General features: G+C 39.5%; 1 protein-coding gene across 1 annotated transcript; it reads right to left on the bottom strand.

Moving 5' to 3' along the window:
- Positions 1-417: 417 nt before the first annotated feature.
- LOC109854932 (segmentation protein Runt-like) lies at positions 418-4,865 on the bottom strand. The gene is made up of 4 exons (XM_020428576.1): positions 4,201-4,865; positions 3,960-4,073; positions 1,825-1,920; positions 418-1,160 (listed from the first exon to the last, which is right to left on the bottom strand). The coding sequence occupies exons 1-4, from the start codon at positions 4,523-4,525 to the stop codon at positions 676-678; spliced, it is 1,020 nt and encodes a 339-aa protein (XP_020284165.1). The 5' UTR covers positions 4,526-4,865; the 3' UTR covers positions 418-675.
- Between the last annotated feature and the right edge of the window lie 9,888 nt (positions 4,866-14,753).

Here is a 14,753-nt window from a genome sequence, read left to right as displayed (position 1 = left end):
CTTTTGATTCTCTCTCTCTCTCTCTCTCTCTCTCTCATTCTCATTCTCTCTCTCTTTCTCTCTTACTCTCTCTCTTCCTATATTTCGCTTGTTCTCTGTCGCTCGTTCAGTTATAATTTAAGTATTCACGCACTTCCATGAACACACAAACGTCGTTAAACCTTTTTTTTCTGACAATTGTATCTTATTGTCCACGAACTATAATACACAATATATACAATAGTTTTTTTTTTTTTTTCTATTTACAACTTTGCTGAATTGCAAACATTATAAAATAATATATCGATCATTTTATTAACGAATCTTATAAATAAAAATATTATGTAATTATAATTACATATATATAAGATTATTTAATTATAATTATGTAACAATTATAATTATGATAAAATATATATAATTATAATTATACAATATTATAATCAAGTTTTTCTCTGAACATCAAATTTTTTCCCCAACTGACGAAATCGATTTCTTCGTAAAACCGAAGATTAAGAGAATGCACTTTTTTTACGTAACGCGCGAATCCAAGCGTTTCGAAAAATTTCGTCAGTTTTTTTTGTAAAATGGTCCTCTCGCGTCGTCAACTCTATCGCGACAACGTGGGCAACGTGTATCACTAGCCTTCCTGAACTTGAACATGGTAATGTTGCGCGCGGCCTTTTTTTTTTTTTTTTAGTACGGCCTCCAGACCGGTTTCGTCGACTGCGACGACGATATCTTGGTCGGTGTCGGACTCCTTTTGACAGTCGGCGACTGTCTGTTGCAGATGAGCGCGGTCGGGGCTTTCAATTCGTTTCTCACACCCTCGGTCGGCTTTCTTGGATTCTTTTCGGGCGGCGACGACGAAGACGAGAGCGTACTCGGTGGCAGGTTGTGGAGCCGAAGAGGTACAAAGGCGCTTCGTATTTCATCGACTGCCGACTCACTGTGATTGCTACTGGAATCACTGTGACTGTTCGGTGTCCTAGACGGACTGATCGCTGAAAGGGGTGCGACCGCGGTTACTGGGGTCATCACGGCCGCCGTCGTATTCGTCGTTGTTAATCCTGTGCATTCGTAGTATCTGTCGAACATGTACGGCAAGAAATTCGAATTGAACAGTTCCACAGGCGGGGGTGGCGGCGGTGGCGGTATCGTTCCTGGTATCGGCATCGTTCCTGAACGAACGGAGAAAGAATCGGTTAATCTAGGCCGGGACCGATTCGCGGGAGTACGAACGTAGTAGTATAGCGAGAGTCATATTGTTGTTTTAACGACGGAAGAGACGACGTATGAGCGAAAGCGGGACGAGGGGGGAGAGCCCGTAGAAGAGGGGTTTGCTGTGGGAAAAGGGAACTCGCAGACTCACCCCTCGGTCCGGCTCACGGAGTATGAATCATCGGCAGGCGTCGCGAACTCGACGAAATCGATAACGCGGATTCTCTCTCTCGTAAACGCGAACTCTCTCTTTTTGAGACTTTTTTTTTTTTTTCATCCTCGAAATACGTACATAAAAAATACACATAAAAAAACATACGCAACATGTATGTTTTTTTATGTATGCAATCACACACATTGCCTGTCCCTTTCCCCCTCATTAAGTTATTTTTCATATATGTTATTTTTAGAATTAATAAACTTTAAGAACAAAAAAACAGCCGTAATATAATTCGAAATGGTGAAATAGACCTTCCAGCTATGAAACCAAGATTGAGGTGGCTTAATAAACTTTGTAACTGTACTTGTCAACACCTAATGTACAATTTTATACACATGTTAAAACCATTTGAACAATCAAAATAAACATTTGGACAATTTTTTACTATAAGTAGTTTTGTCTACCTTTAAGTAAAGCGGCATAGTGCGACCAATTAATAAGCGACGTGCCTTCCAACCAGGGACTATATACTCCCGGAAAACCTGGACCGTAATGATAATCTGTAAAAATAAAAATCGAAGAGTTTGGTTATTTTCTAAACGTATAGTCACTCTTTTCAAGCAACAAAAATTAAAAAAAAAAAATTATCAAAAAAGGAGTAGAAAGGCTCTATAAAAAAATCAAAAGGAAAAATCAAAAATGGCCAATAAGAGCCTAAAACACGGATGTCAGTGTGTGAAAAAGAAGGATATTTATTATAAAAAGTACGTTTCGATCCAGGCTTTGGATCATTCTCAGATCAAAAACCTGAAGGAAGCAAAAAGATCACGAAGTACATTAATAAATATATAAACAATTCAGTATGCAATATAATCAAATACAAGAAAATTAAATCCGCACAAGTACATCCGTTTTGTCTGTGCGCGATCGCTCAACCCGTGAGGACTGACTTTTGACGCGTGATCCGCGTCAGACACGTTCTCTCTCAGACAATCTACTTATTAAGGCGTCGTCGCGTACGTACGTGTGCATTAGTAAAAAAAAAAAAAAAAAAAAAAAATTTGCGAAAAATAAAAAACACCGATTCGCGGTGAAGCCTTTGCAGAGCTTCTGCGTTTTAACAAAGCTTCGTCGGGGGGGTGATATGCGACTAACGAACCGACAAACACCAGAAAAAACGAACTCGGCCACCCAAGACCTATAAAAGCGAAGATTAACGGCGCTCTCCTGGGCGATCCGGAGGAGCGCAGCTAGTGTATCTCTCTGTTTATACGAGCGCGGCATAAAATCCGTTATTACGACGTGGCGCGGGTTTTCGTGGCGCGGCACATGCTACCGCCATATGCGGCGCGATAAACAAACGCGTAAACGCGGCTTCTTTTGCAGACCATCTCTCTCTTTCTCTCTCTCTCTCTGTCTTTTTCTTTCTCGTTCTCGCTCGCATCGGTCTCGCGTCGGCTTTTCCGTCTATCGTGTTTCTTCACATATTCTAACTTCTCTTTCTCTGGGTACCGACTAATAAACAATCCGATTTAGTGGGCCACGAAGCAACCAATCGGCAACGCGACGGCGGAAAAATAAACGCGGCAGATCTGAAGGAACACGCGCATCCAACTATACGAAGATCCTCGTCGCTGCTTCTCGCGGCTTGACGCGACGCCAGATCTCATTATGTGCGTGTGCGTAAAATAGCACGTACCTGGGATATATGTGTGAGTATGCACGTCAACACCGTGTTACGATTCTCATCGCGGGGCGTGTGTGCGTTAAAACGTGTGCGTGTCTCTGTGTCTCTCTGCATGTGGTGCCTTGCGCGGCGTGCATGTGCGCGCGCGCGCGCGCGCTCGCTCGTGCACGTGCGAACCGACGCTGGGCGTCGAGAGCTACTGTTCAGCAGCATCGCCACCACCTCGCGGTTTGAGGTCCGCCAGATATACGCCGGATTATTAAACGCCCGCGAGGCTCCGACGCCCGTTTGCGGATTCCGCCGTGGTCACGGGAGCTTCCGACGACTTTCGACCCGACTGAACACACACCCTTTCCTCCTAACAGCACCCGCCCCGTACGCGTGACTCTCTTTTATGCTTTTTTGTCACGTTCGATTTTTTTTTTTCCCCATTCTCAGTTCATACGATATACGTCTTCTACCGCGTATCCAAGAAGTGAATCTTAAAACGATCGAGTTTTAACTCGTTCAAAGTTTTCCGCGATGTTAAATCCACGCGAGAGACCAGTTTTAAAATTTAATTCAGATGCGATATCGTCTGGCAAAAAAAAATGTTGTTTGTAAACAAGATGTTAATTAATATCCAGATTACGAATTTTTAAATTCTCTTTTCATTCTCTCTGAAATTCTATTTTCTCTGTGTTATTTGTTAGCAGAGAAACTACTTTAATCAAACTACTTATATATACTGTGTTTTATTTTCGGCAACTTGCGCGCTATATTTTGTGTTCCTCATGATAAACACCGTACCGTCAAAGTTAACGGTACGAACACATGTATCATTTATGTATACATATATATCTTTTGTATGTGTGTGTGTGTGTGAGAGAGAGAGAGAGAGAGATCAACTATGTTAACCTTGAAATAACTTACTCGATTTGGATCTCGGTTCGCGTGGTCCGTCTACTGTAACTTTGATAGCTTTGCCGTACGTAGTTACTTGGACCGGCATACTGTCGACTTGAATTGTCAGCGAAAATGATTTCCCTGTAAACGAGAAAACAATGATATTTTTTATTAAAATCTGTACAAGTCCATGAAACGTGTGTACGTGTGTATATGTGTGTGTAAGAGAAAGAGAGAGAGAGAGAGAATGAAGAGTCTAGTCGCTCACCTCTTCCACTACGGCCAACAAATCTCAGATCGTTGAACTTCGCGACCTGATTTTTAATTTGGGCCGTACAGTTTCTCAGCTCGCCACAATAATTTTCGTCATTGCCAGCTCTGATAGTAACCTGAGTGCCATCGCTGACTTCGGATAGTACTATGACCTTGAACGCTGTTGGGAGAGACTTGTTTGATCTCCAATGATTCGGCAGCTTGCTGCATAGAATGAAGGGACAACCCGTTGATACTATATCTCCGTGATAAGTTCTGGCGGTTTCGAAAAAACGCCTGTAGTAAAGGTCCATTTCCGCCAAACCATCCGGCAGATGCATTTTTCTTCCAGTATATCAGCGCGAGAAGTCCGAACAAGTAAAAGTCCGTTTTTACAACAGGAATCGAATGAAAAACTTTTTTACACGTAAAAACTACACTTGTGTTTTTTTTGCATTTACAATCGTTCACTTTTTAAATTCCTCCGTGTTGTATTGTTGTTACACACACAACATATATATATATATATATATATATAAGCAACAAAACCCACAAAATCCGCTCTTTTTCTATTTTGAAGAAAAAGCTTTGTATTCTTGGTCTCGGATTTCTGTTTTGATTACACGCACTTTGGCGAAATACCGCGCGAAATAACCAACCATAGAATCGACGCGTACTCGACGCCGGCCGAGCGGATTCTAGTTTTTCCCGACTGTAGCCGCAGCTATTTAGAGGGGATTTTTCTCCCCTCCAATTTTTCCGGAGCCCCACCCAGGGCAAGCGCGTCGACCAATGAGGACGGCGGTCGTGTTGTGGCCTCCGCGGCTCGCCGCCTTCGCCCCTAACCAGGCTTAGGGGGTGCTTTACGAAAGGGGCTGCCTGCCGCCTGGCTCTCGCGAAGGGTAGCTTGGCGCCTCCGCTTTCCTTAACATACCCACTCGACCTCTCTTCGTCCCTCTCTCTCTCACTCTCGTTTTGCTCGTTCTCGCTCGCTCTTTCTCCCGCTTCTTCTCATCCTCTCTTTCCTATCTCCTGTCATCTTTCTCCTTTCATCTTGCCTCACCTGTTTTCCTCTCACGGTCTCTCTCTCTCTCTCTCTCTCTTTGATATTTTTTTGCTCTCTTCATCCTACTTCGGCTTCGTCACTACTTTTTCCACCTATCGCACCCACCTACACCACGCTTTACGCGTGACGACGTAAATCCTCACGCGCGCACGTGTTCGAACCACCCCACCATTCCGCGCGCGCGATTTCCGACAGCTGCACGCGCGTTTCTTGACCTCCAGGGCTAATAACATCCTGCCCAAGCGGTGAACCAATGACGTTTCCACGCTACAAGTCACGTGGGAGCTTCGGGCTTTAAAAAATTTGTGATGTAATATACGTAAGTTATATACAGAGAGAGATTTTTTTTATTAAAAAAAAAAAACTTTCACTTTTTGCTACACTTTTTCACAAATACTCTCACTCGTGTTTTCTCTCTTCGTCGAAAAGGATCAAGAGATGCACGGCAGTGGTGCCTCGCGCCAAGTTCACGCGCAACGAAGTAGCAAACCGCTATTGTACACCCGGTTTGACAAATTCACTTCATACTGAAAATTGTAAATTATAAGTAGCGTTATTACAGAGAATAGCACTAATGAACATAGTAAAAGTCTTTTGTGAAATTCTTTTATATAGAGAACATTGAGTGTTTTTAAAAGAGTTTACAAAGGATACAAAATTATTCTCGTCCTGACTGAAGGCAATAAATCAGTTCCTTAGAACTTGACATCGACAAGACAGGTGACAAATAAGTCTAGTAGCGGAAACCACTTTAGGCACTGGTAGAAGAGATTGGACTTCAAATGATTTGTAAAAAAAGATTTATGGTTCTTTTTCTCACAAACGTGGGATACTTGCTAATTCTTATATAGTATTGTATGGAGTTACATGTGAAAGGTTTTTTCGAAACTCGTTAAAATTCGATCAGCGCGAAAACGAATACTTTCATTAATCATTTAAATTTGGCAATTTTTTACATCTACAAGTTTTCCGATTTCTAAGAATCATTTTTTTTTTTTTTTTATTGTCGAGAAAATGATTTTTCTTTTCCGTTTTGTCTCACACATTACTTACTTATCTACTACTAATAGCAATGAAATAGTCAGACCGTAATTTTTGTAACATCGGCGAGTTCGACGATTTGTGTAATTGCAACTCGAATACGTAGTTTGGTTTTTGAGTTTTATTTTGATATTACACACATTGTGGAAACGCAGAGAGAGAGAGAGAGAGAGAGAGATTCATATACAATAAACAAACATACTTAAACAATATATTACCGATAATTTCTGCGTTTATTTAATAGAAAAGTTGGCGTATATTTTCTTTGTAATGCCAAAACACACAAAACATAACTTTCAATCAGAAAATTAAAATTCACCGATTTGCTCAGTTGAAAATCACGGTGTTGCTCCAATCAAATATTTTTACTTGAATATTAAACATCAATTTCGGTTATTTAATGAAGTGATAAATTAATATACAAAATATGTTCATTAACGTCTTATGATTTATACACCGAAGCGGTGTATTTTCCAACTCTCAATATTGTAGTTAAAGCAAGTAAAAAAAGAAAAAGAAAAATTTTTTTTATACTCAAAAAAGTATTGGCACATTTGCGTTTTACTTAGAAAATACATTGTTATCTTGAAATTTTTAATACCAAACAAGTTTTTAATAATTTCAAGGAAAATTGGCTATTTGAAGCAGACACAGATGTAATGGTGTAAACATGAGCTTGATATTTATTAAATTGTAAAACGTTTTCGAGCTCTAATTTTAGGTCTTTTTCAATACAATCTAAAAACAAAAATTTGTATACTAAAGGCGCAAGTTACAAAAAAGACTGTTAAAAACACTTACGAAGTATGCAGAAATAATTCTCGTCGATGTCAAAAATACATGGTGTAACGTTATTCCTTACAAGTAATAACCAAACAACTGACAGGTCGTGACGGTGAGTAACAATAAATATACAAGAATTCAAGTTGGAAAGAAACCGTCGTATAAAATATATTATACAAGTTTTTAATCTTGCACTCTATAGTAAATTATCTCGCAACATCGATATATATCTGAGCAAGTATAATTTCTTCGATGAGTGCTAAATTTCCAACTTCATTATAAGATTTACACAATTCCAATTATATATATGTACCAAGAACTTCTTGGATTTGTCTCGACCTTGCCTATCGTATCGCGATGATAAAAATATATACTTTCAGATTTAAAGAATGACAATAATCTTGAGGAAAATTTCGTGCTTATTACAGTATTTGTCTCCTCGAACTGAATAATTTCGATGCCTTTTTCGGTATCCTCCTATCATAAAAAATAAGCGAGATATTTAGGATGCTCAAGTTAGGTGGGACACCTTGCATATATATATATACATATATACATATATAATATAGTTTATATTATATATATTATTATATATATTATATTTCTATTATATTTATACATTTCTATTATATTTCATTGTTATTAAAAATGAGTACGCTATTACTTTTCGGAGAACACCTATATTTATCTCAAATGAAGCGGCATATCAACTCAACGTGTCAACGTACACGTTATAAGAATACTTTAAAGTCTACTAAAACAAACGAGTTCAGATAGGATATAACGAACAGTGTGTTTTATTTATTTATGGTATTTATATTTATTGTATTGTTCTCCCGTTTTGCGAAGTTTTATGAACAAACATTACATTTAAGCTCTTTTCTATTTTTCAATGTTTTAACTTTCTCAACTTGGCGCGCACAAAGATTTTGAGAATTTTCATAAATTTTTTATAACAACATTTGACACACATGTCGCGAAACAAAGTTGCGAAAAGACGGATGCTTTTTTTTAAGTGTTACTTCAGCATTGTTTCGTCGCGCAGCAACGAGGGTCGTTACAGAAGTAATTAATAGCGCCACTCTCTTGACGAGAGTCTAACTTTCAAACGCAAGCCGTGTAAGATTGTGTCACTTTGCAATTAACAAGAGAACTAATTTCTTAAAACATCCCCTGCGTAGTAAGCTTCCGTTTCCTTGTCAGTGCCCACGAAAAGCGTCTATTTTAATACCGTCTGTTCTGTATGCTTGTGCCGTGTCAAAGATATAAAGACTCGCATCAAGAGACATCTCTGTTTTACGAAAAAAAAAAAAAAAAAAAGAGAGAGAGATTACATAGTCATTACAACAAGAGAGAGATTTGTTAAGCAGAATCTTTATAAAAAGATAATAATTAATAATTTTTATTACATATATTTACACATATACACACACGCCTACACAATGTATGCGTGTGTGTATGTCAAATGACTATATAATTTTATATCTATATAAAAAACTCTTCAAATTAATCAAGTGAACTTTAAACACACGTATTCGAAAACTAAAAAAAATGAAACTATTTTTCTACAAATTATTATTCAAAAATTATTATTGCGATAATTTAATGTGGATCGCTAACTTGTTGCTCGCGATTGTTTGTTCAAACAAAAAACAAGTGTGCGAGCGTGTTAACTTATGTACGACATGTTAAAATCGCACATATCGAAAATTTATAAAATTTTCATTTTCGGACGAATGCCTCTCGGCGAGAACGTAGACGGAGAGACAAGCGAGAGATGAGAAATGCGGAGAGAGAGACATGCGGGGGGAAAGAAGGCGCGCAGGAGCAGAGATATCGCGTAGAGCAACGGGGCACAGAGAAGTTAACACGAGCGAGTGCATTGTGTGTGGTGAGCGAGCCGGAAGCGTCACCATACTGCGTATCACCCCGCGTCGCTTTTGTTTCCGTTCTCGTTGCCCCCGATCGTTTTCTGCCCCCGCGTTTCATCTCTCCACCCGCTTTTCCCATCGTTGCGCGCCCTTTTGTTTCGTCGACTCTCTTTCGCGAGTCCTCTCTTCTCGTCAGGAGCGCGCGCTCGTACGTTAAGTTCGGCGCGGCGCGACAAAGGGGAGTAATGTACGATCTTATACGGGACGCGCGCGCGCTTCTGTCGCGTTCTCTCTCTCTCTCTCTCTCTCTCTTTTTTTCTTTTTGCGCAACCGACGAGTCAGGAAAAATCGCGGTGCGCGAGCTAACACATTCTTCTTCTCCGCACGGTATACGTTCGAACGTTCGACACTGCCAGTCTGATTGGTAGACGGTTGGTAGATTTGCAGCCTTTCTTCACACGGCACTTTTACTCTTGTTCTGTACAGCGAGCTTTAAATTCATACGCGATGATGTCGTAGATTTTTCCATGGATTTATGATTCGACGACCCGTGCCCGGCTCTGATGGAAGTTTCTCGGCACTATGGCCGAAAAACGCAAACACGCATTAGGGACGCGCGCGAATCCGGATTGCGTCAAGCTAATGGCATTATTCCATATTTTTCCATAAAACGCGACAAGTAAAAGCCATCGGTGTTCGCGGCGCGGCGCTGCGCTGCGCGGCGCGCGCGCGCGCGAGCGAGCGAGCGAGCGCCCATTGGGTCGCGCGCGTTGCTCTGCAATAACTCGCTCCCTTTGATACCCATTATCGCCGTCCGGTTACCTGCCATTAATACGCTATATCGATGCCTATTAGCCGGCACACCTAATAACCTACAAGCCGACTATAATGCCCTCAACACGAGACAGTCGGGATTCCGCTATACCCGTAATGCATTCTCGGACCGAATACCAGAATTGCTTCCCAATAAACGCATCCTACGTCGCTCTCTCTCTCTCTCTCTCTCCTCTCTCTCTTCTCTCTCTCTCTCTCTCTCTCTCTCTCTGTGTCTGTTTCTGTTTCTGTCTTCTGTCTCTCTCTGTCTCTTTCTCTCTTTTTCTACTCTCCTGCACCCTCTGTTCGCTACTAGTGTCCCTTGCCGCGCTCTTGCTGTCCTTAATTCGAGTCAAGATTACAAATTGATTCCGTAGCAGTCTGTGTATGAATCAGGCGTCACGTGTTCGGGACGCACCCCTCTCGAACGCTACGCGCCCTCGTATACGCTGTATATGCTTAAGTGTACAAACGGATACACATTTGTTGCAATAAAATCTTCGAGTGCAACAGAAATGCGAAGAAATGCGCGGGCTTGTGTATATCAACGTTCCGCATCAACTTGCTCGCTATAATTAAAAACTATTGAAAGTTGGAAAAAATTGCTACATTTTCTTCTTCGGTTTTATGATTTTATTGTGACATTTTTTATGTAGCCGGTAAAGTAAGTAAAAACTGAATATACGTGGGCGAAAAAAAAGTCTCTCTCGCGCGTAAATTTCGTAGAAATTTGCGAACGATTTTAGTTGGTTCCAGGCTTGCGTGTTCTCTTTTAAATTTACGTTGTTTAACATTTAACAAAACATATGTCACTAGGCGATTCTGAGTGACATTAAATAGGAACAGCGTGTAAAGCCTCATACGCACATATGCGATAGATGGACATAGGAGTTTTATTTCAATTTAACCGGTTTTTTGGGCTGATTTCTCTCAGCTTTTGTGTAGATAGTCAGTGAAAAACAAAAAAAAAAAAAAAGAAAAAAAGAAAAGGAAAGCTTTCAGCAAATTGAGATTTGAATTGCATTATTATTGTTATTATTATTATCATAGATATTTGTTGTATATCTCTTAATTGTAAAAGTGTACATAACGCGCGTGTATCCTCTCTCAATCAATATGTTTTTTAACATTTCATGGTTACGTGTGTGTGAGATACATAATATAACGCGTATATCTGTCGTGTCTAATTCAATAAAAAAAGAACACTTAAAATTGCTGAATAATTATTAAAAAGTTTGAAAGATGATCTGAAGTTTAGTTATGTTTTATTTAATGTTTTATTTAATGAAAATAATTATATATATATATATCTTTATTCACGCAATTAAAATGTGTTTTTTAAATATTATTTATGTGTACGTACATGTGAATACATATAATTTCGTACTTGTGTACCTCAACATGTGTGAATCACTGAACAGAAGATTAGTGGAGAAATGGCAGATCGGCTTGAAGATGACGGTAGGCCTTGTTTTAGAGAAATTCTGTATACTAACACGCATACACACAAACACGCGCACGCACGTACGCACGCACGCACGCACGCTTTCACACTCGCCACATGATCGATGCCTGCAGGCATTATTACTTGCAGCCCCTTGCTTATTGTTAGCATTGTTACGGACCCTTTTCGCGGGATGGATGCAGGACGAAGACGTAATTGAGAGAGAAAGACAGTAAGAGAAGGCGAAAGAGAGAGAGAGAAAGAGAGAGAGAGGGCCGGAAACACAATATGTGTGGAAAATCGACACTACGTGACAAATTCTAATTGAACAATTTTAGTTTGACGTGGAATATCACGTGGCACTGATGAAACTTAGGAATTTGATGGCGTCAAGTTAAAAAACGTCGAGTATATATATATCTGCTTTATATCATTTTGTGTCGTTATTTGTAGGGCGATTGATAAGTATCCGAAACTCATAGATAGCGACAATGGTATCACATTGCCGTTGTTGTTGACAAGTTTTATCTTTCAAAAGAATAAATATCAAACACTTTGCTCATTATCGCGCGTGGTGTGTTTGTGTGATAGCTTGCCAAAATAAAAACCATTTCCTGCATCCTTATCCTTGCTCAAATATTTTTTTCTACCGAGTCGATTTTTTCCGATTTGAAAATAAACAGAAGTCGCCATATCAGGCAAATAAAACGAAGATGAGAGACAATTAAATCCAAATCATAAATTTTTTGCTCACAGTTGAAGTAAGCTTTTGTGTATTTACAAAAATCATTGAATATATATTTGGGCGAGCTGTGTAACACACAATAATACTTCGTGCGATAATGAACCAACGTTTGACATTTGTTCTTCCGAGGGATAAAACTTATGCCAACGAGATAATAGCAATGTGACGTATACCGTCGCTATTTACGCGTCGGGGGAAGGGGGGGTATTTTGAATACTTTTCAATCGCCTCTTGTATAATAGAACAAAACGCGCTTAACCCTCTATGGGCCGAATTTTTTTCTTAAATATACCGTCATCAATATTGTTATTGGTTATTTCAGAGGCATTATATAATTAAGACGTATACATCATCTTGTGAAAAAAACTAAAACTATTTGGTAAAATGTGGATATATTAGCTTGTGACTTGAAAGTTACATGGGCCCCATAGAGGGTTAAGATTTAGCACCAACACAACTTGATCTAACACCGTAACATCGTAATTTTATAACGACAGATTTTTCACGACGTCGCGAATACTTTTCGAATTAACGTGTAGAATGTAATGTGTGTGTACTGTGTGCATATATAATACTAGCATTATAAGGATATCAGGAGCTATCTCATAATCAAATAAGGTCGAAGACAATATAATCCGGGGACGGCTCATCGAGTCGGGATAGGAACGGAGTTAGATTCTCTCTCGGTATTGCCTCATTAATGTTCGTGCCCTCTCTTTCTCTTGAGAGAGAGAGAGAGAGAGTGGCCAGAACGATACGATAACCCTTCGTCGGTCTTCCGTCCCTTTAAGTTCTAGCGCCAACTCCTAAGTAAGGTCACCCAGCAATTTCCGGTAGCCATCTTCGCCACGACCTGTCGTGTATCTCCCAACTGTGATAGTCGAGAATTCGCAGGGACACGATCGCACACGTGACAGGGACAGAGGCGAGATTTCGGTGATATGAGGGAGATGGGTGATATTAGAGAACGGTTTGCTTGAATTAGACGGGACGATGTGTCTGAGCAGCTTGTTTGGTGCCATCCAGTTAGATTAGAGGCGGAGTCCAAGTACGGGGGAATTTATCGATTAACGACGAAATATGGATTTCCGTTACATTTATGTTATATATCTGTAATGTTTCCCCATCTTTTTTTGTTCTTTCGCATTATTTATCTGTTATCTTTAAATTTTAAGAGAATGCCGAATCCCGTCCCGAGATTTCACCAACATTTCTTTTTGCACAACTTATTCCGTGCATTTATTGATCGGCGGGATAAAAAACGCTTCTCCGGAATAAAAGCAAACATATGCTAAAAACTGGTCTGGACAAAAATCAACAAGAAAAAAGTTTACAAACTGTTCATCGCGTAGACAACCTTTTCACTTTGTTTACAAAATTGGCATTATGAATCACAACAAAACTTGTCCAGGCCATTCTGAAAACATTAAACGAATATTTTGAGTGTTTTGGAAAAAGATTTTAAAGCTTATGAGAAGAAAAAAAAATGTGACAATAAGATAGCGTAGTTTTAGCCGAACCGCCGCCGGAGAGACACATCTCTATTCTTGTCTCGGTCCAACTGGAAGGCGCTACTTACCGAACCGCATAGCGACCGAGCGGCGGCCGAATCGGAGTTTGACCGTCGCTTCGGCATCCTCTTAATGCACGGTCTGTCTAAGAAGTTCCGAGATTGAGGTTTTCCTAAACAAACAAGTAACGCTATTTTTTTTAGCTGCGGAAAGAGAACCTTTTAGCACTAACACTCTATTGCTTATAAGATTTGTTTCACGTCGTCGTAGCGGTGTGATTCAAATGACGGCCGCGTATCTTTTCATATAATCGTTGCGCTTGCGCATCATAATTGTCGTAATGGGACAACGCGCCGCTATCAAAAAATTTTTTGTTTTAAAATTAAAAAAAACGCCAACTAACATTTATAATTTTGTCAAACAAACGTGAAGACAGGAGAGAGCGAAATTGAATCAAAAGTGAGAACGACAAAGTCATTCCAAAATCAAGATGCTTTCTTCAAACGCAAATGGCTTGTCGTGAATTTTTCTCTTGATATCACTCTCATCCGCCAAGTACCATTTAGACGTGCTCGATCGTCTATTTTGCACAAATCAGATATATTCGCAACGTTACGTTGAACGGGATTTTTTCTGCTGCGCGACAACGCAACCGCGGCGCATTCCGCGGCGCAATCGTGGCCCAGTTTTCGATTCGTAAACAAGCGCCAGAGTGTTTCAACACTTTCCTCGTACTCGTTAGATTTAACCGATTTCTTTTTATTCCCAAAATTAAAGATGCAATTAGAAGAAAAAGCGGCTTGACAATCTTTAAATATATAACTAAGCAAAAACGTGACGCGAAGGGATGATCAGAGGTTATTTTAAAGGAAGACTACTGTAGAAGCTTACAACGGTTGAAAGAACGTTCGCAATAGTGACATCGGTAAAAGAAAAAAGTGGGGACTATAAATAAAAAAATAAATAAAAAAATAAATAAATTTATATATTTTGTTTTTTTATTTTTAATGAAATCAGTCTCTGAACTTTTTAGACAGACCGTATACGCTCTCGTGTAGTGTTTTCTATTGCTATTTTCTGCGTATCTCATTTTGTATTGTGTTAGTCAATTTATTTACTCTGAAATAAAAATAAAAATTTTTAGATTTTGTATAAAAATAAAAAAAAGTAAATTTTAATTACGACAATGATATGCGACGATCGCGCTTTTGGGATAAATATAGGACACGAATCTAAAATTCTGCGATTTGTTCGAACCAACGGGCTGTTTTTACAAAAAGTAATGACGGTAGCAA

Source organism: Pseudomyrmex gracilis, unplaced genomic scaffold (assembly GCF_002006095.1).
Source record: "Pseudomyrmex gracilis isolate BER0280 unplaced genomic scaffold, ASM200609v1 scaffold_75, whole genome shotgun sequence".
In the NCBI taxonomy this organism is placed as follows: domain Eukaryota; kingdom Metazoa; phylum Arthropoda; class Insecta; order Hymenoptera; family Formicidae; genus Pseudomyrmex; species Pseudomyrmex gracilis.
This window is presented reverse-complemented; position numbering and strand designations above follow the sequence as displayed.

Bases quoted from the DNA above. Each gene is read 5' to 3' on its own strand.
- LOC109854932 (XM_020428576.1), bottom strand. From the start codon at position 4,525: ATGCATCTGCCGGATGGTTTGGCGGAAATGGACCTTTACTACAGGCGT. The intron at 1,921-3,959 runs GTAAGTTATTTC...TTATTTTTACAG, and splicing joins CGAACCGAGATCCAAATCGA to ATTATCATTACGGTCCAGGT. The intron at 1,161-1,824 runs GTAGACAAAACT...CCGTTCGTTCAG, and splicing joins CTATGCCGCTTTACTTAAAG to GAACGATGCCGATACCAGGA.